This window comes from Lepidochelys olivacea (genome assembly GCF_965140295.1).
Source record: "Lepidochelys olivacea isolate rLepOli2 genome assembly, chromosome: 13".
Taxonomy (NCBI): domain Eukaryota; kingdom Metazoa; phylum Chordata; order Testudines; family Cheloniidae; genus Lepidochelys; species Lepidochelys olivacea.
The window spans coordinates 25,480,710-25,504,462 of record NC_140423.1 but is presented as its reverse complement, the minus strand read 5'-3'; the positions used below and the strand labels follow the sequence as shown (position 1 = coordinate 25,504,462).

General features: G+C 42.8%; 1 protein-coding gene across 2 annotated transcripts; it reads right to left on the bottom strand.

The window, feature by feature from the left end:
• Positions 1–9,517: 9,517 nt before the first annotated feature.
• AAR2 (AAR2 splicing factor) lies at positions 9,518–22,090 on the bottom strand. Of its 2 annotated transcripts, none has more exons than XM_084646077.1 (4): positions 21,950–22,084; positions 20,568–21,370; positions 16,684–16,913; positions 9,518–11,233 (listed from the first exon to the last, which is right to left on the bottom strand). In XM_084646077.1, exons 2-4 carry the CDS (start codon positions 21,322–21,324, stop codon positions 11,066–11,068), a joined length of 1,155 nt encoding a protein of 384 aa, XP_084502203.1. In that variant the 5' UTR covers positions 21,325–21,370; positions 21,950–22,084; the 3' UTR covers positions 9,518–11,065. The 2 variants fall into 2 exon arrangements, with proteins under 2 accessions (XP_084502203.1, XP_084502202.1); XM_084646076.1 differs by having other exon boundaries at positions 9,519–11,233; positions 21,954–22,090.
• Positions 22,091–23,753: the final 1,663 nt, after the last annotated feature.

The window sequence follows — 23,753 nt, the reverse complement described above, 5'->3', positions numbered from 1 at the left end:
CAGTGTTGGTTCAACTTTGCTTTCATTGACGAACACTTCAAAATCCTGCTCCTAGTGGCTGGAGCGAAAAAATGTTCTAATATGTAATTACATGGAACTTCTCCAGTATGTCAAATAGTAAATGACCTGAATATCTAAAGCTGAAAATCAAATCTCTACTCCACAAATTGTTAATTTAACACCCCTTCCTCCCCCAGGATCTGGGCATGTAGGTGACTGTAGAGCATCACCGCTTCACTCTACACATAAAAGTGGCCAGTTACCACACGGGAAACATTTCCTGACACATGTAATTCCTCAAATCACCATTAAAACCAGCTGAAAGGATGTTTGCTGTGTGGTAACCAGAGCAGTGTATGGAAAAGAAACTATTCAAAATTTACAAGGGAAAATATTGGTGTGAAAATACTACAGTCAAATCTTTGACTCATAAGGGGATAAACACTTGGAGGATCCCCAGAGTTTGACCTGTCTTGAGAATGTCACTTCAGTGGGGAAGATCCTTCAGATTTTAAAGTATTTTGAATTCCCTTTTAAGAACCCACAACACTATTTAAGTAGGACCTACAAGGCCCAGTATTTTGTTATTGTGCCAAGTCAGCTGAGGAGATACAAGTTCCCTAACAAACCTCATTCCTCAACTTGTATTGCAGATGATGCTGGTGAATATATAGGGCCAGATACTCTGCTGGCGAAATGTCACGCCTATTTATCCCAGATAATCATCTGGCCCATAACTGCTTGCTCCTTGTAAGGATCTGCAGGTTATCAACTGCACAGAGAACATACAGGAATACTTCCACCACCACGGACGCACAATCGTTAGAGTGCTGCAACACGCCACAACAATTTAGAGCTAAAAGCGAGGAAGAATTCAGTAGGCAAGGGAAATGGCAGCATTAGGGAGACAGGATGTAATTAGCCACGTTAAGGTTTGGGTATGGGACGGACACACAAAAAAACAGGTCAGCTTTACCTCTGTTGAAAGTCACACAGAAGAAGCAGCAGCAATATTTTGCCAAATGAAAAGAACTGACAAAGATCAACAATGAAAGAATTTCCTTCTTACATTTAGAAGGGTGTCTTGCAGAGAATAAGGAAGGCAGAACATGTAATATAGGAGCTATTGACCTGCCTACTTCTGTCAAGGAGTGACTAAAACCCCCATAAGGAACATCACATCATAATGGTTATTAGCCTCGTTAAGAGAATAAGCCCGTTAAACGAACACCTCTAGTCGGCATGAGCGCCTCTCTCAAGTGGATGTCTGCTAATGAAGGAAACCTATTAAAGGCCCCAAATGAGCCTGCATCATGGCTGGGTAATATGTTCAACAGATCCCTGCTGGATTGCAAATTGAAAGGCTTTTAAATGTTTGTAAGGCTCACGCTGATGCTCCACAGTAGAGTTAAAAAATCATAACTTCAGATAGAATGGCTGTTCAAAAAAAAAAAAAAAAAAGCCACAAACAGATTTTGCTTAGTTCACAAGCAGGAGTTGCAGAGCAACTTTTCCTCCTGAAGCAGTCATCCTTGCTGGCTGGTGGCCCTGTCAAATCCTACCCAGAGACCAAAGCCACCAGAGAAGTCACGCCTTTGGGGTTACATACCTAACACTAGAATGCCCTGATCTTGCAAAGACTTGTTGTGTGTTAACTTAAACATGTGCCTGACCAGTCCCTGGGCCACACACTCAATTAGGGAGAGTTGGTGCTGAAGTCATCACCAGGTAAGGGTCGGGCCCATTGACTTAAATGATACTACTCATGGGGCATAAAGTTAAGCACCTGATCGCAATCTGAAGAATCAGGGCCTGAGGCTGCTTCTAGATTAATTTACTAGAGAATGACTGGATGGCATGGCCTGGCCACACTGTCTCCCAGCTCCACTCACCTCTAGAATCTCTCAGAACATATCTTGGTCCATAGCCGTGAGGAGTACTTTGCCAGCCATACATGCACATCTCAGCTGTCTCTGCACCTTTAGGCATCAATCAGCTTAATCATCATAAAAAAGGATGTCTTACAATTCTGGCCTGTCCTTTCACTAAGATAAAACTTGCCACTAAACCCATAAGTAAGCAGATCACATTTAAGTATGTAATTAATGGCACACAGTACAAGGTTGCACATGCAAATTTAACTTTTTGATTGCTTAACTGTGCAACCTGCTTTTGAAGTTTTTAAATGGCATTTCTTAGGGTTAATAGAAAAACTCTTATCTGGATCTACAGGGCTAGACAAGGCCAAGAAATCTAAGGCCTCTGCCTTATTCATTGTGCACAGAACAACTCTCTTATAAAGATAGGTTTATACTAGTGTAGATGGTGGATTCTCTGTAACAATCTTTAAATCATGATTTGAGGACTTCAGTAACTCAGCCAGAGGTTATGGGTCTATTACTGCAGTGGGGGGGTGAGGTTCTGTGGCCTGCAATGCACAGGAGGTCAGACTAGATGATCATGATGGTCCCTTCTGGCTTTAAAGTCTATGGGATTGTTTCCCTTACAAGGGCCATGATTCAAGTGGTCAAAATAACAAACAGTGCAGAGAAGGCAGATCAGGTTCTTCTATTGATCCTCTCCCATAACACAAGAGTAACAGCCATTTTGGTGCAAGGCTGGTTATAATAAAATTTGATTAAAACAGAAATTTGTAAAGTTATGAGTGACTCTATTAAAACCCTCTTGGGGTTTTTCAAACACTTAGGCAACCCTTGCTGTTCCTAGCTCTCCAACTATAGTATTAGCTTTGGATACCCAGCAAACATTCCTACAAAATAATAAAGAAGGATGCCCATCAGAGCCCCAGTGAAGAAATACATGCTCTTGCAGGGATGAAAACCTGCAACCAGCTCACTTACCGGTTCCCAGAGGAGCTCTCTGCTACTGGGAGATCAATTCTAACCCAGACACCGCTGCTTTCTTCTGCCCAGGAGCTTATTAAATCATTACTGAAGAACTCATCCCTCCTATTTCCAATAAGAAGAAATGACTGTCTTACAGGATTTCACACTGTAGCTGACACATGCATACAAGAGCAGGATGGCTCTTCCCTTCTAACTGACATGGAATCTCTGTTCCAGATCAAGTTTTCCATTAATAATGTACTTATTTGCTTAGTAAGACCCACCTGCTCCTAGTCAATATACACAGAACCCTCCCACCAGCTGGGGCCATGTCTAATCAGTGAACTAAATGTGCAAGGGTTTTCCCATACAACTTATTTACACTGCTAAGTAGGTCTAGAGTGATTAAAACTGATTTTAAAAATAAATTTTGCTTTCTTTAAATTTAAATCAGCTTTTTAAATACATTTTATTTTTTAAAATCTGTTTAAAATTAAATTTTAAACTAGCAATGTATGTTGAGGCCTAAACCTCCGATACTCCATTTAAATAAATAAATAAATTAAATAAAATATGGTGCACCAGTGATCTCTCCTCAAATTTGAATTACAGAGAATCAGGGGAAAGCATTTAACTTCTGAGGTCAACTCAAGATTTATAAATATGTTAGTGTTACTGCATTAAGTATATGATTTTGGAGCAAATACTGGTATTTACACTTTTCCAAATAGAAGTTATTTCAGAGTTTGCTGCTTCTGCAGCAAAGCTTTTGCTTTTAATTATTTTAGGTTTCAGTTTAGCTACTAGGTGCAAAAGTAGCATTTTCTTCATTTGGATTAGTTCACTCAAAGCTAAGAAACTGACTGGGAACTGAAAAAGCAGGAAAGCTCATTTTCCTCTCAGCTGGTGCCATTCATAGATTGAAAGAGAAGATCTGATCTACCAATTCTAAAAACTTAAAGGACATGAGGACAGATTTGCAAAGGTATTTAGTCTCCTAAAGATGCTGACAGGTGCGTATTAGGGTTTTTAAAAGTGTCTAACTCCCACAGGTTTCAATAGGAGTTAGGCACCTAGCTTGTTCAAGCACTTTTGAAAATTCTACCATGTTCCTATCTGCATCTGAATACCTTTCAAATTCTGGCCTAGGCTGACCTGAAACAATCCATCAATTTACTAACTACAGTTAATACTTCCTTTGTTTAATAAATCAGTTTGAAATGCAAAAAATGTTTTTTAAACTTACTTTCTTATGTATCCAGCACATTTACTGTAGTTTTATCTAATAAAATTTAAAATGCTGGTTTTGCACATTTTGACTTCCAATTTCCATCTAAATGCAGCTTGACATAAATTCTAAGTAAAAAAAAATCATCTAGTAAATGAAGACTGAGTTATTCACCATTTTCTAACATAACAAAAAATGTCAACTTTAAGAATCTCAGTAAGGTATGTGAACCTATATAATTGGTTAAATAAACAGGGTAGCCTCCTGGTTAGCAAAAAGTAGTACCAGATGTACTGTAAAGGCTATATTTAACTGCAAATCAAATGGTTATATCAACCACTGAGAATGAACTTTTCTTTAGGAAAACTACTAAAAAGTACAAATGCAAAACAAAATTAAAATGGATTATTTAACTGTTTCCTACTTACTGATTTAAATCAAATCACCTTAACTCATTCTAAACTGGCCCACCCATTCCCCTACTCAAATAATCTCCCTTCACATCATGCCTTTTTAGAGAAAGCTGGTGCTTGGGAATTGGAAGCAGCTATGGACAGTAACGTTCCCTAATTTTTTTCTTTAGCTCCTACCTTTTCTTGTATGGGAAGGAAAAGGGCATTACCCAGAGGCAGCAAACTTCACTAGGTGTAAAGTTGGTGGTGGGGCAACGTGAGTCCCGAACAGAGCCCCTGCCATTCCACTTATTAGCATATTGTATGGTTTATAGACCAGCAAAGAGCCTTTGTGGGGAGGAGAGGTCCAGGGAGACAGTGCTGTGGAGATAACTGCCGCCCCCCATTCTATACAGGACTGGAGAGATCAACACATGGAGCACCCTCCCCATATGAAGTTCCATGCGCCCAATACTGATCTCCACCTCGTTTTTAAATGCTTAAGTTTTGTAGCTGACATGATAAATGACTTCACTGCTCTGTGACACATTTTAATCAAGTTGAAAGATTGTCTAGTGGTTAGGGCTCTTAACCTTAGATATGGGAGGCCTAGGTCCAATTCTTGGATCTGTTTTTTCTGACCTTGGGCAAGTCCCTTAGCATCTAGCACTTTAGTTTCCTATCTGTACAACGGGGACAATAGCACTGCCCTACCTCTGAGGGGTGTCCCGAGGATAAGAATACTAAGGTTGTGAAGTGTTTTGAGATCTACTGCTGAAAAGTGCTGTATAAGAAATAAGCTTTATTTATTAACTGGTTTATTAAATTACTCTTTTGTGGGGCAATTTTTACAGGATGGGCACACCATGGCCCAGAGGCCCAGCTCCTCAAAGGTATTTAGGAACATAACTCCATTAAAATCAATGGGAGTTAGACACCTAAATGTCTTTAAAACCCTAGCCCACAGAGACTAAAGTTACTCTCCAAGTCAGAGGCAGAGCTGCAAATGGAACTTAGGAATATAGGGTTAGGCCAGGACTCCTAACACAAGACCATCATTCCACATCACCATTCAATGGAGCAAAGCCCTGACTCCCCACCACTGGATTGAAATACCAACCCCATAGCCATGCAAGTATGTGGGGTATGAAAACCCTCCAACTGTTCCAGCTTTGCATTTGCAATCTTGGAAACTTTTAAGTACTTGAGAAAAATGTAACTCTGAACTCAGTTTGTGTGTGAGGGGTTGTTTATAGACCACGGTACAGGAATTACTATCTTTAAATAAAAAGGAGTACTTGTGGCACCTTAGAGACTAACAAATTTATTTGAGCATAAGTTTTCGTGAGCTACAGCTCACTTCATCGGATGTAGCTCACGAAAGCTTATGCTCAAATAAACGTGTTAGTCTCTAAGGTGCCACAAGTACTCCTTTTCTTTTTGCAAATACAGACTAACACGGCTGCTACTCTGAAACCTATCTTTAAATAAGTCTATTGAAAAGGCTGCCAGGATTGTAGAGAGAGGTTTTCTTGGATGTTACCCCTCTGTCAGGCTCGCCTTCCCCCCTCAACCTGCTTCCTGGCTCCACAAATTTGAGAGCTGTCAGCAGCCAATTCAACTTACAAAGATGTTGTGACAAATGCGAGCCCAGCCTCTTTGTTTCATATCCCTGGAGGATCACAAAGCCCTTCAAGCTGAAGTTGATGAACACCACTGCAAACCGGAGATAAGCTCCGCTGGGAAGCGAGCAATGCTCAGCCCTGGCACCTGATTGGCAAAGCTTCAGCAGCGTGACCTATTTCTGCAACTGCAGAGCTTTGGTGGCAGCTCCCCCCCCCCCACCTCACGTAAATGCAAAACCCTCCAAGCAAGTTACCACAGAGGTAGGTGATAGAGCAAGCTAAATTGATGGATTCAAAGTATCAGCTTGGGACTATGTGTGTGTGTATATATACATACATATATATATATGAATGAGAGAGTGAGATTTGTCATATTGATTACTCTAACTCATTTGGTAAGGTTGCCTTGCGGCTTATTTACGGTCTCTTAATGAGACCCCTAAGGTGACAGGAGTCAATGTGACTCATACATTAATTACATGCTACAGAATGATCATGCTGTATTTAGCCTTCTCCCAAACATGCTCCAATTCCACTGTATAGTCTTTTACAATACATGCCTCAGCAGGCCAGAGCACTGACTGCAGGGCTACTGCCCAGAGTCAAAGGCCAGTATTGTAATGAATACCGTAATGAATACAGAATGCAGTAAGAGAGCCTTGTAGAGAGGGGATCTGTATAGGGCACCAAGCATCGCTCAAGGAAAACTAGCTTTGAAATTCTAGCAGTTCACCTCACATGGGAACATCCCTCCACAGCCCATATACTTTAAAGCAAGTCAAGGGGGTTAGCTTCCACAGTGTAGAGGGCAGTTGAATAAGTTGGTCCATAACAACACTTGGAAAGTTTCTTTTCCCTTCCTCCAAAGGAGGAAAGGACAAGACACGGATCTCCACTTTCCTAAAACTCTATGCTAGCCCTCCCACAAAAGAATCAGATGCAGGCTTTATTCAGTGCTACTCCAAATATCTGCCATAACAACAGGAGAGAAAGAATTTACTCTAGAAAGGTATGTGGATATAAATATAGATGTTTTTTCTTGCCATCAGCTAAGCCACTGAGAGATTAAGGAGGGGGTTGTCAAAGGCACAAATGGTAGTCATGTGCTTAACCGCCATTTGTGCTTTTGAAAACTTCTCCCTGAGACTAAATATTTTTTAAAATTGGGTAAAAGACAAAGCGTAAATATTTAATAGAAAAGACAAAACAAAACAAACTACAGGACAGGCTAAGGTTAACTTTAACAAACAAAGAGAATATGGATGAACTGAAAAGGCTGAAGTTAATTATTAAGAAAATAGAAAGAGGCTACCATTAAATATAAGCAGAAAAAAAGACAAGGATTAAAAGATTTCTGAAGTTTAAAGAGAGGTTAAGTATTCAGAGAGACTTTTAAAAATATGGATTTTCCCGCTGACTTCTTTGCTTGTGTTTTACAACTAGTCCCCTCTCCCCTCATCCCACTGTTTAGATTACAAACTCTTTTGGACAGGAGCAGTCTCTTTTTGTGTGTTTGTACAGCATCCAGCACAATGGGATCACAATGTTGTTCAAGCTCTTTGGGTACTACTGTACTACAAATACCCATGCTGCTTAGAAAGGAAGCTGCCTTATAAAAGACTAAATGGATGGATCACTGGTCATCACTGGCACAAATCCACCTGAAAATACAGAGACAAATGGACTTTGCTTTTCAGGCAGATGGAGAGGAGATGGAAATCACAAAGGAAGCCTCATGCATACAGACAAGCTGAGATGTGCAATTTTTGTCACTGTTCAATTACACCTGTCCAAGGAAACCGATTGACTTGAAGAGTGACAGGCAAAATGAAAATTAAGCGTCACTGCTGCAAACTCCTCATCTCCTATGCTTCATTAGTTTCCCATAATGTATGTGCATAATGATGATCTAAGAGAGAGCAAGACTGCTACCAATCAAGCTTATCTGTAGCAGAAATGACTACAAAAAAGTGGGTGGCAGTTAATTTTTCTACCAGTAATTGAGAAAATAAAATGTTTATCTAATTTCTAAGATGTAAACAATAAAATAAAAATCATTTTTAAAGTTATTACCAGCCTGTAGAATAAAATCACATTAAAACTAACATCAAGCATACAAAGTATAAAGTTTTGACATGATCTACAGAAACAGAATATTGTACAGCCTTAGGTTGTTATGTATCCCTTGGGAAGGAGTCACTACAGCGAACTCTCCTTCCCCACCCCAGCACAAGGCACCATATTGAGCCTGCCTTCCAGATGAGAAGGGACTGGAGCTCAATGCTGCTCTGGATGAGGCATAGCAGTCACTGCAGAGCAATGTAAGACATTGCTTTAGCACTGAGCCATGGTGTTTCTGCAGCACTCGCAGGTCAGTGCAGATGGAGAAATCAGATATGGTTCTTTGGCTTCGTACTGCAGAGCCCTATCAGGCCAGTGAAAACAAAAATAAAGTTATTTATGATGAAAGCATTGAAACACCAATTCTGGGTAATTTGACCGAACAATAGCTGCCGGGGTATAAATACAAGTATAAATAGCTGCTGTGGTATAAATACAACTTGCAAATACAAGTACCTGAAGGGTATAAATATGCAAAGGAGGAGGGGGGCGGGGAGGTATAAGAAATAGCACTTGCATTAACTAGATGAAATTGAGCAAAGGAAGATCTAGGCAGTAAAACTTTGCTAATGGTGTTACTTGTTAGATTGAAATGGTCTCCCGAGAACCCTCATTACTCAACTCATTTAAACGAGACAGAACAAAAACACTAGATAAATATACACTAGAGAACAATCCTACAATGGCTGACGATAGTGGATGAGATTGCACGTAACCACGGTGGATTGATTTAAATCACCCGTTTTAATCAACTTTTCCATTGCTACTTCCATTATTTTTGAAAGAAAGGTGCATTCTCATTGGTGATATAACAATTATTTGAGCAATTATATAGCTTAATATTTTCAGATTCTTAACTATACATTTTTAGCATGTTAGAAAATGCTTATTTACTAGGTAATTAACTTTTGTGCATCATTTGTGTCAAGCTGCATTAGGATGATTGCTGTTTTGTAAGTTTCATTAAATTCCAGTTTTTAATTTTTTTAAAAACAAAATAACCTTAAATGCTTTAGATGCATAAACTTCTCATCAAGATGATTCACATTTATAACTGAATGATTTATTAAACAGAGGGATTAACTGTAGCCAGTGAATTAAACTGATTATTTCAGGTCAGCCTGGGAAATTTTTCAAATATGTTTCAGTGAAAGTAACTGCAGCTTAAGTCTCTTGAAAATGACAATCTCCTAAGTTACTTGGACTTCAAAAAGTTAGGATCAGGGGGAAAACATCTTTCTTTATGCAGAAAAGCAGTCTTTAAATCAAAGTATTTGATAGAGGCTTATGGATTCAGCATATTTATTTCAATTATTTAAGAAATTATAATAAATGTAGTCCTTAATATTTTGTATTACATTGATTTCATTTTAAACAAGTTTATTTTTAAAAAAGAAAAGCCATTGATTTTTAACAGATTTTTTCCTATCTTATTTCTGTGACTGGTACGTGGTTATTCAAAGGCACAGTATCACGTCTCCTCTCACAGACACCACACAGGATTTTGCATTATACTATGCTAGTTTACCTCCTCAGTCTGAGCTGTCTTTGGATGAGAGAAAAATCACTGATACTTTACTTCAAGGTGACGAGTACAATAACATTGACACTGCTGTGGTAAGGCTGGGACAATAATAGACTAACATAAAACTTGGCTAAAATAATTCACACACAAAAGACTGTAGGGGTATTTTTGTAGGAAAGTAACACAGGAAGATTTATGTTGAACTACTATTGTGAAAGACTAATAAGTAGGTTATCGTGTTGGGCACGTATACAACAAATTCCTGAAGGAGTCTAACTATCTAGAAAGAAACATGCAAATTGAACACAGCCTAATCCCTACAACAGTAGGGATTCTTGTTTAAAAACAAACACAAACAAAAAACCACACTGTCTTACACAGAGTAAGAACTACAGGATAACAATGATAAGAATTCAGTTCTGAATGAACACCAGAGTCCTCACATGATTATTAATGAGAGATAATTAGTGAGAAGCAAAGAACAATTACAGGAAGAGTTCCAGAGATCTCAAACCACAAGGACAGTCAGTGAAAAATCTGACCTTATATCTCATGGCTGGCTTTTTGTTCTGAATACCAGGTGACTACTGCCCAAAAATTCAACTTCTGGTTACCAAACTGTTCAGATTCTCTTACACCAGGCTAAGCAAATTCAGTCTCTCTGCCACTGCAATTATATAGTGTTTCCAGTGTTTACGTAAAGGTGTTATCCTACTACTCTGACTGGTTATTTTAGTGTCAGAGCTATGGAAAAGGAGGATTTAGTAAAGGATATTCTTTTTCCATCGCAGCATGCTATTGCAGAAGTACAATCAACATGGGTTGGGGCTAGAGAAGGATATAGTGATCACATGGTAGTTCAACCTACCTCCTAATTTTAAAGGCATCAAGCTAGAGTACAGGCTCCAGACTCTAGAAGGCAAATAGTTTCACGTGGGGCTTCTTCAACATAAGATGGCTACGGCCATCCAACAGGTGGTTATGTCCATGAACCAGAAGTTGCAGGAAAGTTAAGGAAATAAAAGTTGCCCAAGTACTCAAAGTGACCCTGGATGCATGGCATCATGTGGGTATACTCTCTCCCAATGGCTCGTAGAATGATGCCCAAGCCCACAACGAAAGAGCTCTGGCCTGGAGACCGAATATGCAATGTTTCTGGGCTTCCCAGATCTGCTTCTATAGCAGGAGCAGGAATCGGCTGGGGATCAAGTTCATTTCAGAGGACAAGATACAGAATTAAGAAAGCTGGCAAATTCGGGAAGAGGGGAAGAAAAATAAGCTAAATAAAACAAACACAAACAGTGCTTGGTTCCAAGACAGCATTTCATTCAGTCCAATAGCACTCCTTCTGGCAGTTCCACTACCACGGGGGCACAGTCATCTGGTTCAGCCTCAAAGTCCCATTTGAATTTCTTAGTTAGGTGGGCTTTAAATTTTTCTGCCTTTTTCCTCAGTGTCCTGTCAACGGTGGTGCTGCAGGTGTAGGAAAAAAACACCTAAAAGAATACATTAGAAGTCAGTAAGATAATCACAGAGGTGGCATAAATGCACGTTTTCCCTGCCTTGACTGAGGTCAAAGAGTCCATCTATGGGGTGGGCAGATTTCAGTTTCAGGTTAGTCTGGCTTGAGAGGAACTTTAGTTGCAGGGTTTCAGAAATGGCCATGGGGCTACAGGCGGCTCCTTAACAAGGCACTGCAGTCTCCATCTTCACTCTATAGCCAAGATAAACACTGCCTTCATTCCACAAACTCAGCGAGGGTCAGGACTCTTAATCTTTGAAAACAGACAAATGAGTGGAGTCCTGTTTCAAATAGGGATATGCATAGAGTTAAACATACACTCTTTTGGAAGCCCCACCATATAAGTGATGCCATTGAAAGTGAATTAAACCTTTACTCTTAAGTCACTTATTTACGGGCTTCTCAATGTCCCATCCACAAAAGACAACAGCAGTGGAAGAAAAGGCCAGCTCAATGACTAGAGGTTGAAAGCCAAAGGGCAGCCACGAGACATTTTGTCTAAATACACTTGACGCAGCTTTAAACAGCAATGATACAGGCACTACTGCAGAGTTCTAGGCAGGCATTAGAAGTTGGAACTGTGAACCTTGGAGACTTGAGCCTTTTTTTGTTTTAAGGGCAAAGTCAAAGACTTGGTCTTGTTTATTCTCTTGAGACCAAGTTTCCTGCAGGTAATGGTTTATAGCTGCTAAACAGAAGGAAGTGGACAGCAGAAAGGCTTAGAAGTACCAATCTCCTTCCCTCTAGAGAATGGGATTCAAATAAGATGACCGCCTATGAAAACAGCATGTCCTTCGCAGCAGTTGCCCATACCATACCATCGCTGAGCAGCTAGCACTGTCAGCTGAGGAGAGACCTAGGCCCAGACTGACGTGCACTGATGAGGCTTTTTTCTGAGGGGAGGAGGGAGTGTGCTACAGTAGTGTCCCCTTTGGCCCAGCAATTTTAGTTTCTCACCGTAACAAACGCTTAAAAATAAACCCCAGATATTTTAGGCAGATGAAACCAAATCCAAATTAGAACTAGCTGTTGCATGATTGAGAGCTCATAGCATGAGTCATAAGCACGCATCCTGACCTGGGGGGCAGGACCACCTTCCCTTTCTTTATGGCTAGATATGGAGCAGATCCCCACAGTTTTGTCTGCTGTAACATGTGACCACAATATGGTTCTCCAGCATTTCCAGTGTCTTAGAGGACAGGCAGGGATCTCCTGTAGAAACTGCCCTGGAGACTGGAGAAATGGAGGGCGTCCCCTAGAACACCTGTTTGAAAATTCAAATTTCTAATCATCGTGCACATTACGGACATCCCCTGAAGATCCTTGAACACAGGTAGCTGCAACCTGAAAAGGCCCTAAAGGAGGGATTTTCTAATGTCTCACTTACACATAAATCCATTAACTTTTCACACACACACAGTTTTTCTGTGGCACTTCAGACAGTTATTGCAGTGTCTGACTAAACAGGATTTTCAGCCTCAGAGCCCCTCTCTCCTCCTGCTTGAATTTGTGACACAGAACTCATTTCCACAGCAAATTGATGCTCTAAGCTAAAGAATTTCATTGCAGGATCAAGCTGAAGGTAAATCCCCTTTGGGAAGAATGCTGTTATTCAAAAGAGATCTATAGACAGCAGGAGAAAACACTGAAAATGAATGGCAAAGTTCATTGCTTTGTGTATAACTGTTTGCTTTTTCCTTGTTCATCCTACTGTGAAACTGCCTCTTCACAGGGAAACAGTAACAAAACTCTCCTATAAAATGAGGCCAGTATTAAAAAAGGAACTAACAGTGAGATCCTGGGGTTCTACATTTATCCCGCTCAAGAAGTTACACATCAAATTTGTTCTTATAGAAGCCAAAAAAATATTTTTTTTAAACTTCAAGTGCTGCAAAAACTCAATCTAGGCCTAGGGTATGAAAATCAAGCTGTGTTCTTTCTGCCTCTTCAACTACCACCAGGAATAAGGATTCTGCAATTGAAGCTTAGGGGTAGGTTCCATGCAAGAGGTGGAATACAGTCCAGCTCCCATTCCCATGGTTTCAATGACTCTAAAGTGCTAGCAGGAATAAACTTGATCAGTGAAATGAGCGGACAGGTTCTGTAAGAAGCAGACAATTTTACCATGTCACTTTTCTGATTACAATTACACTTTAAGATTGTTCTCTGGTGCCAACAGTGCTGTGTGTTTTACCCAGGCATGTGTGGTAAGAGGTGAGTTCACTACTTATCTACATCGAACACATCACCAGCCACCGACAGCACCACGAGGTGTGAGCCGGTACGACATCGTGCATCAACTATGAGAAAGGGACCGAGAGACTTTTTCCATTGGACCATATGAACTGGAACCATAAACTCAGTGAACATTAAATCTCACCAAATGAAAATCCATCCTCATCATCATATCCACTCGTACTCCACACCTGAACATAGCCATTATATGAACAACATACCCCCATATCTCAATGTCTGTACTTTGACCCGTTAACCTTTTACCCCCAATCAGGGAGATTGCAGATTATGTATTCTTTACGCCATCCGTTCCTAAACCAAATTTCACACCTTTTGATAATCTGTACCTTATTCCCTGATAACCAGAAATTTCTATGCTTAAACTCTGTACCATTTTTTTTTATTTTAACATCTTAATAAAATTATTAAATCTGTTCTTTTCCTTGTGTTCCCCTGCCTGTCTGTTGTATATCCATCTTATGCTTAGAATGTAAGCTCTTTTTGTTCTGTCTTTGTACAGCAGCTAGCGCAATAGGGCCCTGATCCATGACTGGGGCATCTAGGCACTCCTAGAATACAAATAATTAATCACAGTACTCCACCGGCACCAAGAACCAGACAGCAGTAATGTCAGTGGAGAACCTTTAGTGACAAAAAGCTGGCTTTAACCCAAACGCATTTTTCTTTTGTGCAGTTATGAGTGCAATGACCACCAGCAGTGAGCACTGAACCCAAGACCTCTCACATAATAGCATCAGTTCTTTAGCTTCAGCAGTATAGGCTAAAGCTGGGCTTTCAAAAAGGCCTAATGGAGGTAGGTACCCAAATCCCATTGACAGTCAACAGGATTTGGCTTCAAGCCGCTCCTCTAAAAATCCCACTCCAAGTCCACTAGCTGAAAGCAGTAGCAGGCTAATATTTTCGTACGTGGTCCACCACTAGAGGAGACAAAGACATACTTTGCCAATGGATTACATGAGGAGCTGGGCAGGAAACGGTTTTCCTGTCCCCCGAGAATGAGATTTCAGAAAGTTTTCCCTCACAAATTGGAACAAAAAGCTGAAATCTCAAAATTTTTGTGAACTGAAAATCCAAAAAAGTTTCAGATCAGATCAGAACTGTTTTGTTTCGATAATTTCAAAATGTTTAACGTGTTTTGACCCTTTAAGATTTTAAATTTTTTCACATTTTTACTGTATATTAACTTACATTTCTAAATGCAAATGGTTTTGAAATGGAAAAAATTGAACTTTTCACTTCAAAAATGTCAAAACAGAATGTTTCAACTTCGAAACAAAATTTAATTTTTTTTTTTCAAAAACAGAAAATGTATCAAAACTGACACTTTCGGACCAACAGTTTCAATTCTGATGAATCAGCATTTTCTGGTAAACAACCTTTTCATAAAAAAATTCCCAGCCAGCTTTAGTTACATGAATATTTCCTATAATTGGCAACTGTTGAGGACGTGTATCCTTAAATCAAAGCTTTTGCTCATTAAAAGTATATCTACGTTGCAAATAACCCCGAGGCAGCGAGTCTCAAAGACCAGGTCAACCTCTGAGAATTGTGGCCACAGGGGTTGTTGTTTTTTTTAAAAGCAGCCTAGACGTGCCTTAACATTCTAAAACAGCTAAGCAATGCTCAGCCCATCAGACCACAGAGTTAAATTGCATACGTTGAACCTAAGAAGCTGGCATGGAGGGACATGTTGCAGGTTGGCTAATTTTCATTTTACTGTTTTACTGACTGTAAAAATAATGTTCATTTTAATACAACTGATTATGTTAATTACCGGCTTCATAATGTTTTTATAGCAGTAGAAGGAAGCTTTTAGGAAGTTACTTTCAGTTTGTGGGGAACAGGCCTATCCTGCATTGTGACACTGATCGAAACTGCTCGTAAGTGAGAGTTGTTAGGAGCCGATGGAGGAACTCGCTACACTGAAAACAGCACCTCTTAGTTTCTAAATTAAGATATAGAAATATTCTATAGCAGCAGCAAATAGTCACAGATACAGAAATGTGACCAATCTGACAAGGGAGGAGGTGGTTGGTACACAAGGCCTACAAATCATCTACAGTACATCTTGAACAATTATTGCCAAAAATAAAAATCTTCACTGCTAAACACGCATGTATGTGTCTTTGGGTTGTTGTTTTTTTAAAGAGGAAAACTTAGAGGCAGAAAATGGAATTTTGTTTAGCTATTAAATCTTTATGAATATTTAGAAAGATGTTAGCATGATTAAATGAAGGGGAGGTATTTTATAGGAACGTCCTTCAGATCTTGCTGTGCTGGATTATAAAGCCTTGCTGTGTCTGCGTCAGCACCAATGCAGACTTTTTTGCACTCTGGGCAATTCTCTCTAAATTCCCACTGGATAACAGTCTGATTCAAGGCAAACAAGTAAGCATCATACAAAGCCCAAGACAAGGGGGATGGGGAAGGGTCCTCTTTGATACTGCCAGTGCTCTAAGTTCAAAAAGGGCTTCACTCCAACTTCTTCATGAACAGAATCATCTGACAATTTAAACCAATCTGAATCAGTGTCAATGGACTTTTAAACTGCTACAAAGGAAAATTTCAATTACAATGTGTCAAATTCAGAAAGTTAGATCCCCTTGCACTCAGGCAAACCCCCTTACTAATGTTTAGTGTAAGGGAGTCTAATGCCTTGCCTATGTTAAGAAAATGTGTACTTCTTCAACTACATTGATTTACTCACACAGGCAGATACCCCTAATATAGACATACTGCATCAGAATGGACTGGAGCTTAACTCTCACTTAAGATACATAAGACCAGTGTTAATTGCCTAGAAGGCACAAAAGATTTAGTGTCCCCGCTCCCACGCCTCCTCCGGTTAGCTGCTTTTCTTATTACACTGCTCTGCTGGTCCTGCTATATATGGGTTAACTCCATTTACGCTTCCTAAGACTCCCATACACACAGTCTCAATGGGTCAAATTCAGAGGTGATGTGTAAGTGGGTTGTGTGTGTAAGCAACGTGTAACACAAAATTTTGTGGGGGTGGGGGGAGAGGGGAAAGAATGTATCTTACACAAGGTTATGTTCCCCCAGACTCCCCTCTGAATTTGGTTGAGTCTGGCTTTGTATGCCCACTCATTTCTCATGAGAATCCTCATACATCTGTTTCCCAAACCACCTGCACAGCTGGTAACTTACCTGTAAGGTGCTGGTTAAAAAGTTGTCTTGGGAGACTATGTCCACAAAGAAGTCAGCTGGGATTTCACTGAGCTGGTGGTACAGGACAGAAATAAGGTTGGTGTAGAGGACCTGATGCTTCCCTATGGCATCCTCTGATCTGCACAAAACATTCACAAGTTTTTTCCAGTGCTCAAATGCATCATACACGTTCCCAATTAGGAAGCAGATGAAAGCAAACTGCAGCTCGGCTGGAAACACCCAGTCAAGGGAGGGCATGGAAAAAAAGAGACAGGGAAAAACTTTAGTCATTCAACCCTAAGTGGAACAGAGGATTATATTACTCTTGTGGACAATGTCGATTTTTGCATACATTCGCTGGGTTTGTCTTGCTGACATACAAATAGCTCTCTGTACTCCTCATGGCTATATTAACAGTCATCAGTCCTCCAAGCACTGACCACTCTCCACCCCCTTGACTATATGACTGAGAAGCAAGCATAGCGCAATCAAAGAGGATATGTTATAGCAATGACCATTAACCTCATCATGAGCATTCATAAATGGAGTCTGAAAACAATCTCACTACCAAGTGATTTCCAGAGACTGTGCTCTGGTGTTTGGGTTGTCAAAAACATTATTTCTGTCTATTACTGAAATATTACAACACAAAGCCAAGACATCATATCAAGATTTTGTGGTCTCCTGTGACTCCATTTAAACACAATCTTGCCTCACAGCTGCTAGGAGGGAATAGTGATCTCTCTCTGGCTCTTCTTGCCTTTCCTGAGCCCACATGTCCAAAAAGAGGCAGCAAGGAAATTGCTGCTGCCGCCATAACTAGTCAGTGGTGTGGGTACCACAGCATGGACACAAGGAGACAGGCGACAAGAGCAATCTATGATACTACGTGCGCAGAAGACAATGTGATATTGCCATTACAGCAGCTCTGCTTTCCTAGGCCTGGTCCATGCTTAAAAGTTAGGTTGACATCGCTATGGTGCTTGGGGTATGAACAATCCACATCCCGGAGAGCTGTAGATATGCCGTCCTAACCCCAGATTATGCTAAACTGATGGAAGAATTCCACTATTGATGCTCGAAGAGGTGGATTACCAACAGCAATGGAAAAATCCCTTCCAAAACTGTAGGTTAGCATCTACACTATGACACTGCAGTGCATAGCCCTTAGTATAGATGTGGCCTTATTTTGCCAGGCAGGGCTCGGAATTACCAGATTGTTGTTTAGACACTCACTTTGCCAATAGTGTCGCCTCATGCTTCTTGCAGAGCACTAGGAAACGGTAGCTAGCTGGGAAGGACATTAGCTATTTTTACCTCCTAGAATATTTCAGAATAGAGTTCTGCTTTTTTAGAAGGGAGAGAGTTAACACATAAAATGAGGAGGACATGAGAAGAATTTCTAGTAAATACCAAGCATCCAGGGTTTATCTTGAGGGTAACAGTGTCATCTCATCTTGGTTTCAGAGTCCTCAATAGAGCTGGCATTAACTTGTAGCAGACATTGCCATTGTTTCCAATGGAGTTAGCAGCTAATTACAGCAATTCTATTGAGGGTCGCCAGCTGGTAATTTCTGATATGTCAGTAAATAATGCATGTCACATTCTTCTGTACAATGAGCACAGTCTTTGTTCAAAGCTTTTCCTCACAACAATCCCCAAATCCTACCAGAAGGCGTCACCAGCGGAGCACAAGAGAAGGTTTCAACTTCCTATACTTGCTTCTTCCCTGTCTTTCTGCCACTGCTGCTCTAATATGGGAGGAGTGGGGGAGAGAAAAGATTCCCTGCTGCTTAGTTATTTTAATGAAAACTGGAATTTAACAATAAATGGCTACAGGTAAAGTGCTGTAGCAGCCAAAACCAACTGACCAATTTCTGCATGTCACAGTGATGTCCTATTTGTCGCACTTTCCTATTTCTAGGATAACCCATTTTCTCTATTCCTAAATTGAACAATTATGTTGACACCCCTCTAGAGTGACCAGATAGCAAATGTGAAAAATCAGGACAGGAAGTGTGAGGTAATAGGGGCCTATATAAGAAAAAGCCCCAAATATCAGGACTGTCCCCATAAAATCAGGACATCTGGTCACCCTATACCCATCATGCTGCAATTAATGATTTCAATGCACTGTTGAAGACCCCAGGGCATGGCCACTAGTTAAGTCAAGGGGATGGAACGCCATAAGGGTTGAGGAAGTCTCCCTGCTGAAGGCCTAAGGGCTTCTTCTTAACCCCCCTTAATAGAATTCAGGCCTGGCTGGTTTGAGTAAGCTCTTTTGCTCTTAAAACAATGTTGTAGCCGCAGATAATGCCTTATAGTGTAAGGTTTGCTGATGCCAAGTTAAAGCTAGTAGGAGATCGTTACAAGGCCAGACAGACTGTGCTGGTTGTTTAAGTTGCTAGGAATGCTTGTTAGAGGTTGCAGGAAATAAACATTGTTGTAAACCATATAAGGAAGGCAGAGTATTTGTGCAAAGTTTTAGTTGGCTAATATGTAGTGCAGTAGCGTTAAGGAATATAAAAGTGTGTGTAATGACCTGCTCTGGTGTGCAGGATTTGAGATTCTATTCTCCCTGTACCTTGTTTGCAGCTGCAAATAAACTTTTCTGCTTCTCCACCCCGTTGTGATTATTGAGTGAAACACACCGGGTAACGAAACCCTGCTGTTGTTTTGCCTCTCGACACTGGGTGCCGGCAACAGCACTGTAACTGCACCATCCAGCCTGTTCCCAGTGATCACCTTTTTCGATTAAAACATATATAGATAAACATAAGGGTGGTGGTTTACTTTCTTTTAAAAAGCGGCATTTTTGTTTATTTAGTTAATTGACAGGTTGCCAGGAGAGGTGGAACCAAACAACGTACAATGGAGGAGAAGACCCCAGAGACCTTTGTGAAAGGAACATTAGGGGAAAAGAGACACACCCATAGCAATACTAACATTCCACACACTGCTCTGAAAATTCATGCATAGTAAGTTGCACTGTAAAGCACTTTTCATTTAAGGATCTCAAAATGCTTCACAAACATTAAGCCTCAAAACACCCTGTGAGACAGGGAATGTATTATCCTTGCTAACTGGAGGCACAGAGAGGCTAAGAGACTTGCCAAAAATCCAAATGCTAATTTATAGGCAAGAGTGGAACTAGAACCTAAGTGTTCTGATTCCCAGTTTCATACTATAGACCAGGGGTGGGCTCAGGGAAGGGAGTTGGGGTGCAGGAGGGGGTGAACAGTGCGGGAGGGGGCTTAGAGCAGTGATGCAGGGAGGGGTGTGGAGTGCAGGAGCTGGCTCATGGCAGAGGGTTGGGGTGCAGCAGGAGGCTCAGGGCAGAGAGTTGGGGTGCGGGATGCAGGAGGGGTTCGGGCTCCGGCCCGGAGCTGCTTACCTGGAGCGGCTCCAGGGTAGGCTCCGTGCCTGCCTACCTGCCCTGGCCCCGCACAGCTCCGGGAAGCAGTTGGCACCATGTCCCTGCAGCTCCTGGAGGGGGGGGGGGGGGAAAAGAGGGCTCCGCACATTGCCCTTGACTGTGGGTACCTCCCACAAAGCTCCCACTGGCTGTGGTTCCCCGCTCCCGGCCAATGGGAGCTGCTGGGGGCGGTGCCTGGATGCGACAGCAGTGCACAGAGCTCTCTGTCCTCCTGTCCCCCAGGGATGTGGTGCCCGCCGCTTCCTGGAGCGGCGTGGGGCCCGCGGCGCCACGGCGGTGGCAATCCCACAGGCCAGATCCAAAGCCCTGAGGGTCCAGATCCAGCCCGCAGGCCATAGTTTGCTCACCCCTGCTACAGACTATAATGATTGTTGGACACCATTCTTGCTGTTAAGCGTTCAAGGCTGTTTACGATTACTCTGTTTCTGGGGACAGCCTTTATACTCACCAAGCACATCCTGGGGCTGGCTGGAGTACTGCTTGTTAATCACTGTTTCCAGAGCATAGCTAAGGTCCATGCTATGCCTGGTTATTTCCTCGGGAGTAGCACCATCAGGGTACATCTGCTTTGGCATCTCTGTGAACCGGATCTCAGTGCCAGCCTTCAGCTTCATTTTGGGCAGTCGGGCCAGGCCTTCTGCGTAGCTCTTACATTCTGAGTCATATCGGGGCAGGTTCTGTTCAGCTCTGTCTTTGGTGTGCTTACCAGCCAGAACCGGCAGAACCTCTGAAAAGGCACAGATCTGTCCACTCTCTGGCTGCAGCTTCTTCATCACTGGTTCACTGATGAAGTTAGTGAGGGAGATCCATTTCTTGAGGGTCTCATATGGGTATGGCCCAAGAAACTTGTCCATCTCCTGGAGGTTTGACCTCATTATTTCAATCTCTTCTTCAGATGCTGGGGTGAGGTCCACTTCCTCATTCGATGAGTTCCAGCGCAGAATCTGCAAGTCTCGCTGCTGCAGGCTTAAGAAGAAGCCAGTACGGGGACCCGTCTCTTTGGTGTTACATCTGTTGACAGAACTATAGTGGAAGAAATGGATACCTGGAGGGATCATCTTGACTCCCCGGAATCTGGGGCCCACACGCCAAGTGTTGTAATCAATGCCGAACTCTGTCCCCTCAGGCATGTTCAAAATGACAACTGTGGCACCCTCAAAAAAGAGTCTCTTGGCCAGGTCTGGATCTATCTGCATCTCTGCCATCTTGTCAGCTGCTCCTTCCGTTACGCCAGGCCTCTCTACCAGGAATCTAGGATAGGGCAAACACATTGCACGTGTACTGCATAAACACACAGATGCGTCCATCCAGCATGTTTTATTAAAACCTTTGCAAGTTAACATAGCCTGATGCTGTGCTTCTGGACTACCCTCCCTGAGGCAGGGCCGTTTCGATGTCTGTGCCTTGCACAGTAACGAGAACAGCCAGTGCTTAATAAATAACAGGCCATAGGTGCCGAGGCAGGCAGCCTCATGACCCCAGCCCCTGAGCTCAGAGCAGCACCTCACTGCACGAGGCGAGGCGAGAGGGGGGAAAGCCAGAGCAGAACCATGATATTCGGCAGCTAGGCAAAGTCCTAAAAACTTACCAGCGAAAGCACAAGAACTACGCACAGCCCTTCCAGTGCGGATCGTGGGAAGCAGCACAGCCTACAGCCCCGTGATACGCCGCTCGCCGCAGCGCGCGTCAGTGAACGAGAAGATTTTACAAGGCGTAGTTATAGAAATACTCAGCAGACAACCCCCCGGCTTCCCCCTCCCGGTCTGCCCCCCCCCCCGACCCTGTGAACCCTTCCCGGGTACAACCCCGCGTCACCCGCCGGGGACAAACCTACGTTGCTCAGCCAGGGCGTTAAATCCTCCGGCCCCGGGCGCTGCGGGGGCGGGTCTCAGCCGCGCTGCGCACCTGGGTCCCGCTCCGCGCCTCACAGTCAGCGCGCGAGCGCTGGGCCCGGAAGAGCGGCTACTTCCGCCAGCCCAGCGGGTCCCACCGGGAAAGCGGCCCGGGCAGCCCCCTTGCCCCCGCCGAAAGGGCCCCCCCGCGCTCCAAGGCTGGCGTTACCAAGGTGACTGAGGGAGGGAGGCCGCACGTGTCAGGGGCCCTGACTCCATCCGCCATGTTCTTAGCGGCGGTGGAGGGTGTCTAGCTAACGACCCGGCCGCTGATACCTTTCCACAGCAGCGACAACCACATCTGGTCCAGGGCCACTGACTTGGGCTGGAGCTGGAGCCTGGGTTCTGGGCCCCTCCCCGCTCCCGGGCGTTCCTACCTGAAGGAGACTGAGCCTCCGCCTGCTCCTTGTGAGAGTGGTCCCTGAGGAGGGAAATAAATTGGAGCGTATATCCCGTTTCCGCAGCGCTGAGTACCCAGTGCTCTGAGGTGATCCGGGCCAAGCACTGAGGAAGTGGGAAAGGTGGTGTGCAAATATGGGGAAAATGAAATCTGGCATCCTGGGAACCTATCAAAAGGCCTGTTTAGCACCCCTGGGTGTCTAGATGGGGCAGGCATTGATACAGAGGCAGGAGGAGGAGAAGGTCTACCTGTGTAATCCCTGCTCTTCTTTCTCGGCAGGTCTTGCTAAGGAGCCAGGACAAAGTACCAGTGCTGTGGGCAGAAGTGCTTTCTGGATGGGCCTGGAGTGTACAATCCAGGAGACTTTAGAGTTGCCCTAGAGATCTTTAAGCAATGAAGCTTGGAGTCCATTTACTCCAAAAACAGAAAAGACCCTTCAAAGAGCTGATCCTGTAAAGTCTGTTGGACCTCTTGCAGAAGCCCCAAGGATTGCAGCCAAGAGCTCATGTGCAAGGCCACTGCAGAAGCCATTGAGTTAACCTGCAGGGAAGAAGAGCTCACCACACATTTCCACTCATGGATTAACTCTGAGAACTCCTGCCTAGTTTCCTCTGGCAGCATATCTCTAAACTTTAAAAAGGAGTCCCACACATTAAAATCATACCCGAGGGAGTTTGGGGGCAGCTGGGCCCTTTATACTGGCATGCAGTGACGTGCAGCTGCAGAGGGCCCTGGAGCGACCCCAGTGGGTACCACTGAGGGGAAAATTTCCAACAACTGCACGGGCTGCATGCACACCGAGGGTGGAATCAACATGTCCCCTCACTTGAAGAACTACCTTGAACAAAGACTGTAGCTTGTAAAGTTAGATCTGAGCCATTAGAAAGCAAATTTTAACTTTTGTTTGCTTGTTAGCCTCGTACTGGTCTGGGTTGGACTCCAAAACGTCATATCCACACAGCATTAATAATACACCCCGAGCATGAAACATCTCCAAAATAATGTTTCAACATAAATATTGTTAATAATTGCATGTCATTGACTTGACTAGTAGAAATCCACTTGTGGCTTTCCGTCATGCCATCCATCCTAGTCCAGGGAAGAAACAAAGACAAAACTTGTCCTTCTCCTACAAAGAAACTCTTCAGGGACAGGTTTCAGAGTAGCAGCCATGTTAATCTGTGTCCACAAAAAGAAAAGGAGTACTTGTGGCACCTTAGAGACTAACAAATTTATTTGAGCATAAGCTTTCGTGAGCTACAGCTCACTTCATTGGATGCACCTTCCAGCCCACTCCTAATTCCCAAATGGATGGCAATTTTACCTATCTTGCTCTAAGTTT